This window comes from Mastacembelus armatus, chromosome 13 (assembly GCF_900324485.2).
Source record: "Mastacembelus armatus chromosome 13, fMasArm1.2, whole genome shotgun sequence".
NCBI lineage: Eukaryota > Metazoa > Chordata > Actinopteri > Synbranchiformes > Mastacembelidae > Mastacembelus > Mastacembelus armatus.
Genome location: NC_046645.1, coordinates 4,796,140 through 4,815,604, shown reverse-complemented (window position 1 = coordinate 4,815,604; position 19,465 = coordinate 4,796,140). Strand labels below are relative to the sequence as shown.

The window sequence follows — 19,465 nt, the reverse complement described above, 5'->3', positions numbered from 1 at the left end:
CTTAACACAACAGCATCTTTTCATCCTGAACTCAGGCCTTGACTACCCATGCAAGGCATGTGTGACTAAAGAGTAACAGTAGAACATAAGTAACAGCTGAGGATGCCACCTACCTGGCTGGTATAAGGGTAAAATTGCATAGGTTTTGTCACGGCCTCCCTTCCTTTTTCTTGAGTCAGGTCTCGATGTCTGGTCCTTTCACTGGACATGAAGGTGTGATTGTAATTGAGTTGGGAATCAGGACTGGGATTAACAACTGCAGATGTACTGGGATAGTACTGGTGTTGTACTGGGTTCATCTGTTTCTGGAAGGAGCTGACAACGTCTTGAGTGCTCACATGGGTCCGTAAGTCTGTCTGTAAAACAAGGGCATCTTAGTAAATAGAATTAGATCAAAATTTTTCTTAGTGAACAAAATAGCAGCAGAGAGATGTGGCATGTTACCCAAAATATAAACAAAACAAAACAAAACAAAACAAAAAAACAGCATGAGAAATGAAGTAAATCACAAGAAATGTGTCAACTGCACTCATTGCAAAAAACATGTAGAAATAATTTATGATTACTATTATTCAAAGTAAATGCAATGACTAAAAATATCTCAGAATACAAACTGATACAAATGTGGGGTTTTTTGAGTTTTAGGTGAGTTTAAAGACTGAATTTATTCAGCTATATCAATTTCTTCTTCATCTTATAGAGCCCTCACAGAAATGAACAATCTTCCATGGACTGTTTACATCACTGTACAGCTGACAAAGCTGTGCATTTTGTTAGAAAACAAAGCCACAGCCATCACCAGTGTTGTCACCACTGCCTTCAACTGTGATCAACAACAATAACAAAGGGTCAGTATTGTTAAATCTTAGAGCACAGTCAGTCACAACATTTCCACAAATGGAGGTAATCAATATATTATCAAGCAAGTCATACTTGACATACATTGATGACATAAAGGCAATGAGATGAGGCCACTGCAGACAGCTGAAGTTAATTTAGAGGATACAACCTAATCATTTTAAGTGCTTATCCCTACATCACAGACATAACCTTGGAAGTCACAATGATGTTCATTTTACAGAATTAATGTATGAACATTTATTTTATGTAACTGAAACCACAAAGAAATATGCAGAAAGAAACTATGGTACACCAAACTTCATGGCAAATGTCTTCACATTAATCCCATTTTAGTTATAAAGCAGTAAGAATATTAATACATTAATGCAACACACATACACCAATCCTTTGTTTTCTTGAAAAACTTCAGTGACTGGATTTCTCCATAGCTTTAGGATGTAAGAAAATGAGAAGCACACCAAGTGTTGATTGATTCTCGTTATACCACAGGCTGAATTCAATACTGAGTTTCATTAATCACTGCTGACCAGTAGCACTGCTGAGGTTTACCTGTCTGTAGACTGTTATCCGATCCTTGAAGGTGTCCAGCAGAATCACACAAACAGATATGTAGTCATGGAATTATGAAGAACCAGAGACACAGTACTTGAGAAAGACAGATGCAGAGTTCAGACTCTACTAGAAAACTACATTGGGGTCATTTTATGAAACATTTTATTGATGGCTTTCACTTTTTGTTCCCTTTGCTGCCACTCACTGACTCCACTTTCTCTTACTTTCACCAGAATTAAGCTTTTCCAATAGTTCATGAAGAACGATTGTTTCTTACATGTCTTGTTTCATCTATTGGTGAATTTCTATCTCACTTTCACTCCCTCTATTGTCTTTTCACTTATTCTTTAATCATCAATTGCTTTCACAGGCATAAACCACAAATGACAATTGTGGTCATTATATCAGCATCTTTGTCAGAGGGAAACATAAGTAATAGTGGGAAACTGGCTTACGGCACTTCGGAACCAACAAAAGCTGTGTCCATGCGAAAGATAAAAGGCTTACTTTCCATAAGTATTGCTTTAGTGAAGTGAAAACTAAAGACTGTGTTTTTAACATTAGGTTGGTCTGTGAGCTTCAGTTTGTCTATGCAGACAAAAGACTAGCCGATTAAACAACAGGCCTAAGCCATGTTTTCAGCTACTGATGGGTAGAGAAATTGCACTCTGCTGTGACATGTCACATGGTGACTATCAGATCCAGACACAGAACAATATGTCGGTTTGATAGACAGCATGTCTGTGTGTGATTTTTATCACACATTTCTTATCTTTTAGAATTTGAACTTGCAGGTTACCACTCTGGATAGGAAGCAAGGCCCCGCATGTGCTGACAACACTTGATGAAAGTGCATAATGTTGTCACTTTTCATAGTTGGACATAGTTCACAAAATCCTTGACATCACAGAAGGCTGGGTTGACAATTTTCCTGTGTCTGCAATGCCATGGTATACTGTAACTATGTGGGATGATGACAGAGGGAAGATTTGATGGATCATTGATGGCATTAAGCTGTACACTGTCAATCTTTAAAAGCTCACAGTCGGCTGGTCAAAACGGCAGCTTAGCTCACTTCTTTTGTGATCAACCACCTGATAAAACCACATCCCTGAGAACTCTTCTAGATTTAGCCATTTGTGTGAAACCTGACTGCCATCCAGGCTGCATAGGACCACATCTTGCAGTGTTTGGCCTGGGTTAACTCAGTGCTGTAATGGTAGGTATATGTGGATTTTAACGATTGTTCCTGTAGCACCTTCATACATTTGTACGTAGCATACCTAGGTAGCATAAAATCAGTTCTTTTAACAAGAAATAAAATATTTATCCTTGGACCAAAGCACCACTGTATCGTATTGTCTAATGTCTCCTGTTTGGAAGTCCTTTGTTTATGCCTGCAATGTCTTGTGCAGATGATGTTGAGCAGTTTCACACTTTAATAATGTTATTATAGAATGAGGAATCTATATATGCCCAGTCTGGTGAAAACAGAAACCTGTTCTCAGTCTGAAAAAGCTCTGGTATCATCAGTTATGAAAGCAGAGTGAAGCATATTCAGAGACACTCAATCCATGTGTTTAATTAGTTCATTTAGCTTCTCATGGGAGGAAACTTGCCCATGGCTGTGAAAATGTTTAAGAATCGTAATTTTGTGCAAACAGCCCCCCAAGGCTGAGGACATTACTTTCTTCTTAATGCCCACAAAATTTAAACAATGCAACTGCTGAGGGAACCGTTCTTGCTGTTTCCTTTTGGTCATCTTTACTTACAGTCGCACATTAATGGACATGTACAACTTTGGTATGCCCCAAACTTGGATGGCGTAATTAGACAGGGTTGACTTCGACGATTGTTTGGAATTCCGAAAACATACAATCAAACAATCAACTTCAATGGCAAAAAGTGAAGAAGTAAAACTAGGTGTGTCTTTCAACTGCTCTCTCAAGCTCTGTTTTTTAATTTTTCAGACAACTTCTGTTATTTTGGATATATAGCCAATTGAAAAATGTCTTCAAGGTCATCACATGTTTACAAGCGCTGAAAAATGTGTCAGTCTTGAGATGTTAAAACAGTAAATTTCAGGTTTTATATGGAGCTTCTATTTTTGAATACAGGATGACGTGCTGTTTCCTCTGTTACAGTCATGCAAAATCGAATTTGGCTTGGCTTCATTCCGTCTTCATTTCAAGTAATTATTACCTAGATTAATATGACTAAAGGCAAGTATTAGAGGTATTAATAAAAATAATACAGTCATAAATGAAAACAGCAGGACAAGGCTAACATTATTTTATCTAATGGCAGACCCTTCTGAGTTTTTGAATTCATTTCAACTATCTATTACAGACCCCCTCATCTCAAGGGGTTTATCCTCTTAATAAATGTCTTCCTCATCCTCCTCCTCCACCTAAGACTGGATATAAAGTGCACCATCACAAACAAAAATCCACATACAGCAGTTGTATGAACCGCATTGAAGTGGAACAACCCCTACCATACCAGCTCCACGATGTTGATCAGCATTTTATCCAGCACCTTTTACTCGCTTTTTTAGGAGGCAAAGGAAAATAATATTTCCTTTTGGAACTCCACACCATGCAAGTGATAAAGGACAGGGTTTGTGCTTGTGTCTCTCATGCACAGCAGTGCAACTAAATGCTTGCAGTCACACCCTCTGTCTATTATTTAACTTAACTACAGTTTTTGTGGTTTTAGGTACAGTACTAAAATAAGTATACATGTAAAAGATACTGTATAATAAACTTTTTTTATAGTGTTACCCAATAAATATTTCTTTGTATTGTTTTTGAATACTTTAATTATGTAAATACACGGTTTATGTGTGAGAGAGAGAAAGAGAGGGAGACTGAAAGAGAAAGAGATGGGTGAGTACAATGAGATTTGAGATGTACTAAAAATTACCTAGCATTACATGAAATGTCTTTTAATACAGCATACCTTACCCATCTGGTGCTCCACACAGGTTAGGCTCAATCAAATACCAAGAACTCTTTGAAAACATTAACTGAACTAGGTAAGTGTGTGAGGCTGGACACACAAGCCTATGAGGCACTGACGAAATCCTCAACACAGCGTACTGATGAAATTAATATTCATTTTGTCTTTTGGTTTCTCATGCTGTCTCTCTCTCCCACATTTTTTCCAAGGCAAATGAGATAGGATTAGTAGTGGAGAGAGGGAGAGAGAGACAGAGAGAGTGAGTGAGAAAGAGAGAGATTGCCTGTGTCAGCTGCATGTGTATTATCCCTAGTCTTTATGTCCTGCCAAAATACACAGTTTTGTGTGTGTGATTGGATAACCGTATACATGTATGTGTTTGCAACTTTGAGTGCATTACTGAATACTGCATTGAGGAGAGAAGCAAAGATGAACAATGAAGAGATATACAAAGAGAGAAAGAGTTGTCTTATGTGGTTTCATAGAGTTGTGTCAATGTGTGTACTTTTTGTCTCTGTCAGAGTATTGTTCAACCAAGGTAGTTGCCCAATATATAGTAGTGTGTTGTAATAAAGACGTATGAGTGGAAGCAGTATGAGTCCTTGTTTCCATAAATCTCTATGGAGGTGGAGAGTACAAAGTTAGCATGAGTTATAAAGTCACAATAGCCATATTTAGATGGATTATCACATATTGAAATATGAAATATACTGCAATTTTCCTTTAAGACAGTATGTTAGAGCTTTTGATTTCAATTTGGCAAAAGGATATTTAGTAATTTGTTAAAAACCTTTATCTCTACTAACAGGCATAGATTTTGCAATGAAAAATAAGCCATAAAAACATGGGTAATATGTGCACAATACTCTTATTATTGAGAAGATTTTATGTGATTTCAATTTAACTGATCAATAATTTGAATCCATAAAGTTAAAGTGTGTTTTGACAATACTGCATGTTCTATCTTGTTATGAGGGCTTGGTATAGCTTTGGATAAATTAGTTTTCCCTAATAAAAATGCTTTCCATCCAAATTTAGTTTAATAGGCCATTGTTTTACAAATACGCAAACGCATTGTTTGAGCATGTGATTGTGCATATGTGGTTACAGCTGCTTGTTTCCTCTATTTTATTCTGACTACAGTAGGCTGAGTTTTTGTGTATATGTTATCTCTGACTGAACATTTGTGACAATTGCAGGTTTTGTGTAGTTTGTACCTGCACTGTCACATTTGTCAAACATATTTTGCATAGCATAGTATAGCATACAATATATTTATTATAACTACAAACATTTCCAACATTATACTAATGTCTGTTCCTACTGATTTATCAACTTTCTATTTCCTTCTTTACCATAACTAATTTATACATACCACCTTGTACCATGACCTTGTACTGGTATTAATCTAGTTAATAGATATATTCCAGGCAGGTGTAATGCAGACCTTTTCCATGCTGTGGATCCAGCACAAGTGTGTTGGCTTAATTATACTCTGTGCCATTGACCTGCCGTCTTGTCTCTCCGTCTTATCTTTGACTGAAGACTGTTGCTGGTCTTAGGTGGACTGCTGCCTGAGGGTTGATCTCTGTCTCAATGAGACTGTGTGATTGGGTCTAAATGTATGTGTGTGAATGTGTGCATGTGACCAGAATAAGCTTTTGTGAATAAGGCATTTGCTAATGAGGGACATCCATTTTCTTATCGGGTAGCAGGACACAGCGGAACTACAACACCATAATACACAAACACACACATATAGTGCATGTATAGTGCAGTCTTTCATTCCAGTTAATTGTGTGCCTGTGTGTAATTACAAACGTGAGATGGAATGCAAAAGCAGAAAAAGGGATAGAAAAGAGTCAGGGATAAGTAGATACTGCAGTCAGGAATGAAAAAGTAAATGAGTGAAGCAGAAGAGAGAAGAGAGATTATGGGAAGTATCTGTGAACGAAAAAGACAGACAGAGGGAAACAGACACTGAGGAGACAGACTTAATGACATGGTACCACACTCACCTGAATAGGGATCATTCTGTGTAGCTTCAGTGCCCCCTTCTGGTGAAATTTGGCAAAGCAGCCAACACAGTAGTTCTCTGTGCATTCAGCACACATCTAAAATAGAGTGAAGAATACAGTTAGCGAATGTTTGTGTGTGTGAATTTAGAGTGAATAAGAATGTTTATGTACAGCATGTGCATGTACATATGTATGAATCTATCCACACTGACAAGTTCAAGTCTTTGTACTATTTAAGAGTAAGAGCTAAACCCAAAGCTAGATATCTCTTCCTTTCCTCTAACTTCAACCTTGCCAAACAAACTCTGACTGGAGGGATGAATATTGAAATGGATTCTCTGGCAGGATACTGTATTGTAAGTGTGTGTGTGTGTGAAAGAGTGTGTGTGTTTGAAAGAGAGAGAAAGAGACACCATTAGAGAGAGTTCCTGTATATACATGTACGCATTTGCGCTAGGTGTGTGTTTGTATGTGTGCAAAAGTTGTGTATATGAGTGTGTGTGAGTGAATGCATCTTAAGGGAGGTCATTATCATTTCTATCTACAAGAATCCAGTCTTATTAGTGGGGAAAAGTCCTTGCATCAGCAGGTTGGGGAGAGAGGCCTAGACCGGGTGGACAGAGCACACAGGCGAGGCCAGGAAGAGTATGGGTATGGGGAAGGGAGGATGGGAAAGAGAAAAGGACTGATGCTACTTAAAATTCAAGAAACAACAAACAGCAGAGAAGCAGCTATCATATGTTTGGTTTCATTCACTTTCTATGCAGGTTGTATTTTCGTTATGCCCCATGGTTTCATCATTGATATTATGTCAAATTGAAAAAGTAAAGTTTAGTACACTCTCTGAACTAAAGTACAAATTCTGCTTTTTATATGGGACTTTAACAATTTAACAGTGACATATTTCCAATTTTAACAACTTGGAACCTTACTCTTATTGCTACCTGTCTTGCTTACTAACGTGTGTATTGCTTAATGAAGTACAAATTTTAACTAAGCAATATATAACAATTATTTTTCAGTAAAAAATTACTGTGGCTCATCAACAAATTTCTACAGCAGCAGATTCACCAGTTAATCATGCACCTTTCACTCCTTTATCTCATGTTCTTTCCCTTTTAGTTCTTTATCATCTATTAATTAATGCATTTATTTGTAACACTGTGTGTCTATATGTGCACACACATGCAAGCCTGTAGCTATGAAATTGTCCTTTAATGGTATCATAAAGTAGGTCCTCATTTCCTCTCTCAGGCCTAAGGATAAAATACAGCCACTCCCCAGGGACAAAACATCTCTGTCAGGCTGCAAGTGGCATATCGCTGTGCTCTCCCTTGCCTTGCAAATGAATTGAGGTCCTTTCTTTGCCTGGCTGACTCTGGAATACAGCACAGGTTTTTCCAGGGTTTGCACGTGATTTTGATTTTTGATTATGTTTGAGTCATAGTGCGAAAGAAAACAAGCCCAGATGTGTATATGATTGTGCGTGTGGGTCTGTGTGTTTGCATGCTTAAGTGCATTTCCAGATAGAAAGGCAAAGACAAAGTTGCCATTATTGCCATCATTATAGGGCACAAAAGCTATCTAAAACATGGTGTGTATGTGTGAGTGGATTGTGTGTATTTGTGAGTGCACTTAGCCTATGTGCCCAGATAACTATCAGAATTGCCATTAAGTCCATCACTATAGGGCACTGGGGGCACTGGGACTTTTATTGGACTATTCAGCACCATCATTAATAAATGCACTATCAAGGAAATTACCACATTACATTTAGCTCTCAATGTTTGTGTTGCATTTATTCTGCAACAAAAGGGGCAGAAAAATGGTGGCTGTCAACTTAATCAGTTCAGCTCCCTCTTCTCCTTCATTGCCTATCAGTCTCTCTCTGCCCCCCATTCCTCTCATTCTCTGTGTCACTGTCTATCAGAAGCATCTGTTACTCAAGACTAAACTTTGCTGCCCTTACAGGGACATAGGATTGAAACTGCACATAAGTAGAGGATTTAGAAGGGGTAATGTTGAAGTGACTGGTCCTCAAGCATGCATTTTTCTTCTTCGTTTGCCACTTGTCAATTATACACAGACACTTACTGTATACACATGGTAAAGTCCCCCCCCCCCAATCTGTTCACACACACAGTTGCAGGCCACAGTTCCTCCTAAGCAGCAAAGGATGATGAGAAAGAAAGAGTAAACAATGGTGCCCTCTGAGGTCTTGTGTATCAATGAAAGGATCCTGCTAAACTGTTATCCGTGCAAACACAAACACGCAGATAGACCAATAGATCGGTCAGCAGCAGAGGCACAGTGAAAGAGAGGCAGGCGAAAGGAGAGAAAAACATAGATTAGCTGAGACAGAGAGTGAGAGAAAGAAAGACAGAACAGACAGAGATATGGCAGAGAACAATGGAGGAAGAAGGAAAGAGAAAAAGGGTGTTAAATGTGAAAGAAAAGACAGGTGAACACTGCAAGCAGAAAGAGGGAAGAGGATGTGAGATACAGGGCATCTGGATGACAGAAGGTGATAGCAGCTGATGCAAGAAGTAGAGAAAGAACATAAATATAAAAGAGAGGGCAGAAGGAAAGCATTAGAAACAAAGATGGACAGAGGGAGAGTGACTGGCAGGCAAGAAAAGTGACAGGGTCCAGTTATTTGACCACCTGTAGTTTTACATTGCCAGTGTAAGGTATTGGAGACAATACCTTAATGACAATAAGTGACATGAGAGAATTTACCAAGTGCTACTGAAATTTCTTTCAAGAAGGGAAATGGTTCAATCATTAACATTAGAGATACAAGACTTACAGGCACACAGTGTACTTAATGTGTTTGCCTGTGTACATACTAGCCCAGCAGTCTTGACTTCACACTGTCCACAGATTGTTCCCCTCAGTCGGTTTTTCCTTGTCATCGGAAGAGCAATAGAGGGGGCTGGTGGTGGAGGGAGTGGCTGAGGTGAGGCTAAAAACAATACACACACACGCACGCACACACGCACACGCACACGCACACACACACACACACACACCGGTGGACAACTATTGGAAATATGTTTTACACAAAAAATATGACATTTAAAGATAATTTGAGGCAACTTAGAAGTACCTCTGGTTTTTGTGTAAAAATCAATAACAAAATGGTAAACAAAACAAAAACCACGCATTACCTATTATAATTATGAATAACTGTCTACATACAACAACACAGTAAATACAAAATTCTATTATGTGTTACTGTATACATTTAACATGTAACATCACATTTTGATGCATTCTGATACAAGGTGTGAATTTATGCATGCTCAGAAAATGAGTAATTCTGCCAATGTTAGCTACTGTTAAGAGAGATCAATCTTTAACAAGAGACCTCCACAGTCCTGGGCAAGTATCCACCTTACTAAAGAAACTGTATGTAAGACACTGAACCTGTAGAAGTCTAGGTGCTGCTCTTGAATACTAACCTCCATGTCGAGGATTTCACTACAGGATAGTGTATTAAAGGATGGAAGGTTTTTTGAATAAAGATCTGTGTCAAGTCTACATGGTGCAGGTAAGCTGCAGCAGAAGCTGGGTTGTGGCTGTGAACTGCTCACCTGTCAATGGTTCATCCTTCAGCACTTGGATCTTTACCTTGCCTGCTGACAGCTGTTGAGAAGACAGGGATAAAGAAATCAGGAGCAATAGTTTGTGTTTGTGGAAGCTCAGCTCAGAAATTTTAACTATTTTTCATCAGTTCTACCACATTTTACAAGTGGGCATTTAGGACCACAGTTGGTCTCTTCTGAAAGAAAAATTTACTCTTCTTCTTCTTCACTTCCAGGCAGTTTTAATGTTTAGAAAGGGAGCTACTTTTTTAGTGAAAACTTAAAGACATTAGGAATTCTCCCCAAAGCTTCAGTGCATCCATTTCTCAAATCAAGCTGGGGCATGGTGCAAAGGGCAATATGCTACTAAGCCTGCTATGTATGTGTTTTTTCATTTTCATGGATGCAGGCACACTTCTTAAGTTTTTAATATTGTTATTAATTATTATCATGTAACTAAGTGTTTAAGCAAACATACGCAAGATCAAAAATCACCAGACATCAATGACAAATATCACAGCATATGGTATCGATTTTAACAGAATGATCCAAAAACAAATGTGAGTTTATATACACAGATAAATTAACACAACATGCTTATATAATCCACAGATATATAGAAAATGTTGTCCTGTACCTTTTGGAGTCTGTTCTCCTTGTTTTTCTTTGGGATACTTTTAAGAATATTGCTGTTTAAAGAACCACTTTGTCCAGACTTCCATCGAAAACCTCCTGAGTGTCTAAAAAATAGAGATATAAGGGAGAACAAGAGTTTTCCTTGAAAAATAAGCCCTTTAAATATAATATGCAAAGCCCATATATAGTATAACAGCTTTTTTCTGAAAAAGTGATTGCATCTGTTTCAGCCCCTAATTGGATTGGTTTATTCTTATTTTTTCATAAAAATATATTTTTCATATCCCCAAAATGTATCAGACAATATCAGGGCAGGGTAGCCAAAAACAACCAAGATTGTTCATTATTCTAGGACAATTTGCTTTATATTTTAGGGACTTAAATGCTCATGTACAGTAGCATACTGTATATACAGTAGAAAACATTTGTCATAGCTCTCTGCCTTACTCATTTCCAGTCTGCCTCTCTGTGACCCACTGAATTAAAAAAAAGGCAAAAGGCCTAGATAATAACTGAATTCACTCAGTCTGTTATCTATGATAACGTGGTCCTTGTTTTGTAAAGAGAACAGCAACCGAAAGCATGGCACACCTTCAAATGCACACAAAATTTTATGCAAACAATGTCATATGGGCCTAAATTTTCATATTACATGATTCAGTCCTAAGACTAAATGGATGTTTTCCATTTTATCCTAGACAATGGAGGCCTACTGAATGCCACACATAAAAACAGAACATGAAAGGTTAACATAAACACACACAGACATAGATCCAGATGCAAGAACTTGAATGCAGATGCATACAAGCGTGCACAAACATACACATTCATGCAGGACATTTGCGTCAGTTGCAGAAAGCGAAGAAGTCGAGAGGGATCCTCATTTAGATGTGAGTTATTCATGCTTGCGTTGTTGAATTATTTATGCTATTTATGCTATTGTGATGTCTGGCTGTCTTTGAAAGAAGTTTATTTTGGATTGAGCTGGCAGCCTGTCAAGGCACACAAACTCAGACTCCATTTGTGTGTGCAAGAGTGTGTCTCTCTGTATGTGTGTATGTGATGGCAAAAGTTCCCAACACCCTGACACTGTTGTTGTGCTGTGCTGACACTGAGGGTGGGTGTCAGGTAATCACCCTGGCAACATCACACTGGCAACTTAACTGTCGCTAGGGGAGACATTTGAGGCACACCCCTGTCGGTGCAGGATGACAGTGTGTCCCCTCAGGACAGGTAACCCAGAGAGATAAAGTGTCTGTTTGTGTGTCTCTGTGGATGTTGCATTAGAAAAGATCTCATTATCTAACCCACACAGATCCACTCTTAATTACACCTTAATACATACTGTAAATATGAGTAAATACACACGTCAACATAATAACAGTTTTAGGTTGTTTTTGGAAACAGACAATTTCCCACAGTCTGTGTTTCTCCACAAACAGTTACACATAGTTACAGTACTAGAGGTGTGTGTGTACTATACTTCTATCTATGTGAGGACCATTTGAAGCATAATTGAGAGAGCTTTTGTTGACCTCAATCTAAACAAAGCCAGCAGCACAACAATAGTGACATGTACTCACTACAACCTGTTACACTAAGGAAAAACATTCTGAAAAGAAACATCAAATGTGACACAAATTGCCAACTCATTAAAAAACATTTCTTCATCTATTTGAAAAAACATTGTGAGGAGTACAGTTAGCAGAATCTTAGCTATGAGCAATATATATATTTGCTCATATTTTTAAAAGATATACAGATATAGCGCAATGAAAGAAGAAGAAATGGATTCAATGTTAGCCAACACAACCTGTAAACACCTCCACCAAGCCTGGCCAATACAAGGATGATACACACACACACACACACACACACACACACACACACAGAACTATAACTTTTAGCTGACCTGTTTCACCTGAAGGGGTAACGTCAGAACATCTGTGTCTCACTAACACACACACACACACACACACACACACACACACATTGAAGTCAGATGCCAAAGTAGGCTTGTCTTCTCTCGAATCCCTCTCTCCCAGTGTGAGACAAAAGGACAGGGCCAAAACAGAGAGGGTTGAGACAGGAGAGAAACTTACCAAAGCGAAAAAATCATTTAAACATTGAATCTTGTAATCACAAATGTTAACCCATTTTAGTCCAGCACAAGAGGTGTCAGGATCAACCCATATGTGTGTATGCAGACATACAGTCTGAAACAGGTGCTAGGAGGAGCCCAATAAAACAACTCAAACAACTACAAGAAACAGATTAAAGGAAGGAATAAAGAGCCAACAGAAAGAGGAGCACAGCAGAGAGACAGCAAAGGAAGCACAAATAACGGAACCTCAACTGTACTTTTAGATAAGGCCAGAGCAAATGTCTGTAACCCATCTAGGCCTAAAGACAAAGCTACATTAAATCTGTGACTCGGGCAGGCCAAAACGGAGAATGATATACTGCGTTTGCCCCAAGCTGCCGGTCTGGCTTTATTATCGCCTGTGTACTCTTCGCAAACTGATTATACCACACCTCCTCTCAGCAAACTGAATTTGTCCACCTATTCTTTGTGTGTGTGTGTGTGTGTGTGTGTGTGTGTGTGTGTGTGTGTGTGTGTGTGTAGCCTGACAAAGATGAACAATTCATCTACTCTGGGAACTCTGCGATCTAAGAAACAAGCAGAGAGCAAAATAGAGTGGTGCGTAAGACAGACACACAGTAGACTGAACAGCCTGAGCATAAATCACAGCTTGAAGATATACAGTAAACGCTTGTCAAAGATACACTCACATGTTCTGAGAGGAAAAGGCAGATAAAGGTAGTAGCCTAGAGAAAACCCAGGTAACCTTCACTTCATACACCAGAGCACCTCATGAAGCACCAAACCCTCATTCTTGTCATTCAGAGTGGGACTACTTAGAAACTGTTTCTTCTTCTCATTGGAGGTGTACCAACTAATTGATTCAAATTGTTAAACTGGGTTTCACATCAAAAACAATGCTGCATCCTGCATCACTTAAGTTGTAGTAGGAAAATGCAGCTACATAAATGTTGAGTTCTACTATAAAAGCCTGACAGGGTATGTTTACCTGGTTTCTCTTACTCCCTAATAATGGAATTTGCTATTTGGCTGCTCCTCTTCAATCTGAGGTAATGCATTTTCATCTTCACATCAATTTTTTTTCCTATCCTCTACCAACATAAAACACAAATATACAACACAAACTGCATTTGTAAAACATCTGTGGCTTTAGTTAAAAATAAACATAGTCCAAGAAATCTTCTGTCCCATCTCACAGGTCTCAAAGAACTTGATGTTGGTGACAGAGTAAAGAAGGTGTTAAAATCTACTATTATGCTATCCTTGACAACTGTCAGTCAGTCAGTGTACAGTCAAGACTGATAAGTGACACCAATGCAAATGAAAACAAATCAACAGATCATTATAATTAGCAATGACCTGTCTGAAAAAAGTGTAACTTGTTTTCTTTTCTAAATGACAGGAGTTGTGCTGTACATTCTTTCTACTGCTACACCTGTAAAACCTTACATACTGTTATATTTCACATGGCGTTTAAGCGGGATTCCTACCCTGTAGTGGAGATGAGTGTCTTTACTGATTAAGGAACACAAGGCAGGCATAACCATAAAGTTTAGTACCGCCTGCAACCTGCAAAGTGTTCAGAAACACACAATCACAAGTGCCATTATTTATGGAGGACTCGCGTGAAAAATACACACAGGCAGCCACACACACACCTTGTCGTATCTTGGGGTTGGTGGAGCGGTAAATGTTGCAGTATTTCAGTGTGACACAAAACACTATGTTTATGTGCTTATCGTTTGTGCTGCCTGGACAAGATGGGCCTCTCCCCACTCTGATCTATAGCTTCTTAATTAGGGCTAGGCCTACACTGAGACAAAAGTAGCACTTAGAATACAAGGAGATACATATACACAACACATCTCCTAAAACAATAAATACATCAAACTACAATTATAATGTGCAGTATGCAGTCGTTGTTTGTGATGATGTATGAATTTAAACCAACAGAAATATATCAAGTGGAAAGAGTGCCTCTCATCATACCTTAGCTCTAAATCACTGATATTGCAATTAGTTGTGCTGCCTGTACATGTAAATGTATGTTTGTGTTCATGTTTGCGTGTCCCTGTCCGGCTGTTACTATATAAAGGAGCTTCTACATAACATATGTACAGTACTCTGGTTCTCCCTTAAGGTCTGTGTGAATTATGTGCTCAGATATACATCCTTATGACACATTTCTCTATAATTTCATATTTGATAATACATATTGGAGTTACTGTATTAATGAAATGACATGAGGTAAATGGGGGAATGGTGAATAAAACAATCACATTAAAAGGCAGTGTTTGTTTTCATTCAGCAAATTAATTTCCTATTCACACAGGCAGGGATGCCCCTCAATCTGAATTTGTTGGATAATTCTCATAGTAATGGGCCAGGTACATACTATGTAATGAAATAGGGGAGAGAAAATAAACAGCTTTTTATTTGTGGATGTGAGTAAGCCAATCCATTTTAAATTAAAGTAAACATGCCCATGCAAGTTTTTTTTTTTATATATATATTTTTAAAAGTCTTACACACACTGATGCACACAAAATACTATTGGGTCACTATAAATGTGTGTGCTGTAGCATGCCTTTCTGTTTGTGCCAGTTCACTACTGTATATGTACACTTGAAAATGTGAATCTCAAAATGCAGCTCACTAACTTTACTAAGTAACAACTTGGTTTAGAGTAAGGGTTAGGCAAGTAGTGGTTACAGTTAGGCGTTAGGTAATATCTGGGAAATTAATGTAAATCAATGTAATGTCTGGCTGAAGTGATGGAAGCATGACTATTTGTGTGTTGTGAGCCATCTTTTCCGATGCCCAGGAATCAGTTAATATAGATGTGGCCCTATGACAATGGGTTTGTTTCTGTCATTTATCTACATCCACTTTGTAGACAGTGTTTATTACTAAAACATGCCTGCTTCTGCATTCTGCCCTGTTAATCATCAAAACAAGATAACAGACAAAACATTGTCTCTTTTGTCACACTGACACCTAACATTGGTTATTTCACAAGTAAGAATGTGGAAAGAGAATGAAATTTTGCTAACTATCAGTTTCAAGACTAAAAGTCTGTTTCCATTGTTAATGATCAGTTTGTGCTATGACTGGGGCAATCTCATGACATGCGGGCCTGACCTATATAGCAGAAAATAAGTCTACCTGGAAGAGTGGCAGACATACCGACAGGAGCGTTGGAAAGTTTCTGGTTGCCTGTTATGGCCAGTCAACTTCACCAGTCATAACGTCTCACTTTATTATTTATTATAATACAGCAGCAGGATGGGTTAACAGACCTCTCAGGATCCTTGCATCAAACAAGACTACCATTCTTGCTGCAGTGCCAAAAAAGACGCAATTACATCTCTCAGCAACGCACATAGCAGCCATTGAGCACAGCAACCATCCACCTGCCTGTCTATTAATATTGTTTGCATTTACAAAGTGGCCTGGGAAGGAGTCAAATTCCTGTTTCAGTCCACTTTTGACCTCAAAAGGAATGAACCTTTATTAACTGTTGTTGTCATATCTAACTTAAATACAGGAAATAATACATAAAAAAACAGGTAAACTGTGGATTTCTGAGAAAAAAAACAATACTCTATATTATAAATATGTATCCACATTGGTGCAAAGGTTTAATTCAAGTTTCTTGTATCTATAATCCTTCAAATTGTTGTGTACTGATTATTCTATTGTCTTATGTCTGTGTTGAGCATGCCTTTACATTAATGTCTTTTACACATGGGGAACACTGATGGCCATCAATTGCAGCAAGGGAAAACATGCATACAGTTGCACACAAGGTGACAGGATCCAGCATCTGTAGGGCTCAGCTGACCTTTAGAATAGTCCACTATAAGGCCATGAGCCTACTTCATCTTACATGGCAACACATCCTTGACCTTTATAGGTATACAGATGTCACTGACCTCCCCCTCACTCTCATTTAGAATCCTCCTCCATCGATCTCTATTACTTTCTTTCTACCTGGCTGACTGCATTCTGCCTCTCCATTATTCACCTGCTCTGTACCTACTGCATGCGTGACTTAATGTTTTTGTACACCTATATCTTAAGCCTCTTATCTTGCAAATCGCATTCATTCCTCAGTTCCTCTTACTTATATAGACTTTCCATCAGCACCTTCTCTCTTCAGTTCTCAATCTTTGCTTTCTGTCTTCCCTGATCCCTTGCTGTAGTTTCTGAGCTCCCACTGTCTTTTAATCTCTCCCCATCTGTCACGTACCACTATTTTATTTTTGACTGCATTTTCTTTTTTCAAAATACTGCAACCTCAACATGTTAGGTGTCATAATCCTGCTGCTGTCATGCAGCCAACCATTATTTTCTTATATCAGACTAAAATTTTTTTTTTAAAAACTCACTATCATCTGCCATTTCTCCTTGTGTGGGTGTCACAAGTTGTCACAACGCTTCAGTCAGTTTCATGCGGCTACACCTTCCAACAGTGTTCTGTCTTAGGTAAGCGCCTATTTTGGTATGGCTTACAGTGGAGAATGTAGCGCATTGATGGCAAAGACAGACAGGAAAACAACAGTGAATTGAATTTTCAAAAGAACATAACTGGAAAGCATTGGAATCAACTGAAAATACTTCACAAGCATAAGAACAAAAGCTGACAGAATAAACTTAACTCATTCCTAACTTGGTAACACATGTCTGTCATAACCACTACTGGCTGTACAGAAATTTTTAATGATATCAGGCATCAGTTGATTCTCATAATTAGGCATGTATTGTAGTTTTGAATTAAAGCGCTGATTAAAGCTCCAGGTTAAAGCATTGGACAGTCGGACAGGCTGGCAGATGAACAGATCCATAGAGTCCTGTTTCTTGAAGGTTTTGTTATATAAAACACAAGTCAAATCACAAGAAACTAAAAACACATGAGGGAGTATAGACAGTACGAGGAGCAAGAAAATTATCTGTGCAGAATATGAATCTCTGTGATGTTTTCTGTTACAACTGCCACACCCCATTTTGCACATATTTATTGACTATCCTCTCTTCTTTCACAAAGTCCTTCATCTCTCATCTCCTTGCCTGCCTGCTGTTTTCTATTGTCTTACTTCAGTTCTAATCTTCCCATATAGTTCTGCTCCAATATCCTTATGTCTACCTTTCTCTCTTTGTTTTCCTTTTCTAGTATAGAAACTGTAACACTGATACTCACCCTCTCTCCTCCTTCTCTCTACTCATACTCTCTTTCAGCTGTTGCAGTTTCTCTTCCATCTCTTTGCTCTCCTGGGCCAGAGTCACAGTCTCCACATGCAGTTCTTGAAGGTTCCTATGGAAACGCAAACTTACATCAGTAACAATCAGTCACATAAATTACCTACTCAGATTGGACAGCCTGCTTTTCATAAATATGTTCAATTCATCTGCTTTAATGGCAGATCACTGTTTCTATGACTGATCAATACTTTAATCAATTAGTCACTGGATCAGGATACCACTAAGCCAGACGTCAATTCAGCCAATTAACTGTTGGCAAATGAGAAAGTACAGTAAAAGACTCAAATTTAAAGTGGGTATAGCAAAGATAGCAAATACACTGCACTTAAAATCAAATCAGAATCCAGGTCACAAGATTAATCTTGCCCAAAAGTCCACATGCAAGAATGTGAAATGCACATTCTCTGGGCAAAATCTGAATATGAACAGATAGAAAAAATATTGGCATCCAAATAACACAAGTAATCCTAATGGTCTTGAATCACATCACTGATCTTACCTGGCACTGAGCTTCACAGATCTGGCCTTGTTGTTAGGAAGCACCACAAAATCATTTAAATTCATGTCTCTTCTTTCTGTGGACTCAGGTATTCCTCCTGCGTGTTTCTCTGTGCTTGTTACAAAGAGTCTCTTCTGCAATAGAAGCCAACAGTAATAGCATAAAACTGGCTATCACGCTGAGCCCAGGCTAAATCACAAACTGCCATAAATTAATACTGCCTCAAAGAAATGAGCAAAACAGCAGGGGCAGATTTGCTCAAATGTATAAGAGGCAGTTAAAACAACCAATCCTGTGTGTTTAAATTGTGTCTGGAAGACTTATACATTTGACAAATTGCTGGCAACTCTTTTAGGCATAAGCCAATTAAGGAAATTAGCTAGTAAGCCTGATATAATAAATTGCTAGCAAGGCAGGCACATTGCTGCCAACTCAACTGATAGCAAAGTGACTTTAGCTACTGGAAGCTGTGCTCTTAACAAAGACTTTACATTTCATCTGAAACCTCTGCCCACCAGGCTGTAAAACAGTACAGTATAGCTGACCTTTCCTGCCATGACAAGTGAAAATGTCCACAGGGAGGAGGATCTATTGTACACCTCCAGGTAACACACTTTGGCATAACGTTACTGAAGCTTGTTCTTCTTGACAGCAGTAGCTTTCAAAGCTTCAACACAGTGATTTCACAAACAATGGGGTAAAGGTGAAGAACACAAAAATTCATCTGAAAGCTACTAGTAAACATGAAACTAGCTTATGCGTGCTAACGTAACAGCTGAAGTTAAAACATATTAGAATGAAGTTTCACTCTACGAAGAATATTATACTTACCGACACCCTTAGCTTACCACCGTGTCAAATTCTGGTAGAATAGGTCTTTCAGTTTGTCATGCGCTTACGAGCTATTATTACAATAATTTGCGCTTTGTATTTGAATCTTTGACGTTTACAGGGGCTGAATGCTCCGGTCCGCGCTAAGAGCGTT

General features: G+C 38.4%; 1 protein-coding gene across 2 annotated transcripts in view; it reads right to left on the bottom strand.

The window, feature by feature from the left end:
* zbbx (zinc finger, B-box domain containing) overlaps window positions 1-19,465 on the bottom strand; it is a 47,951-nt gene extending 28,486 nt beyond the window's left edge. For both annotated transcript variants that reach the window (XM_026294280.1, XM_026294288.1), the window contains exons 1-8: window positions 19,312-19,465; window positions 18,481-18,614; window positions 17,920-18,033; window positions 10,617-10,719; window positions 9,989-10,040; window positions 9,242-9,357; window positions 6,393-6,488; window positions 114-356 (exon numbers count right to left, since the gene is read on the bottom strand). In XM_026294280.1, the coding sequence (XP_026150065.1) occupies window positions 114-356; window positions 6,393-6,488; window positions 9,242-9,357; window positions 9,989-10,040; window positions 10,617-10,719; window positions 17,920-18,033; window positions 18,481-18,545 (789 nt within the window). In that variant the 5' untranslated portion in view covers window positions 18,546-18,614; window positions 19,312-19,465. The remainder of the gene's footprint in view (window positions 1-113; window positions 357-6,392; window positions 6,489-9,241; window positions 9,358-9,988; window positions 10,041-10,616; window positions 10,720-17,919; window positions 18,034-18,480; window positions 18,615-19,311) is intronic.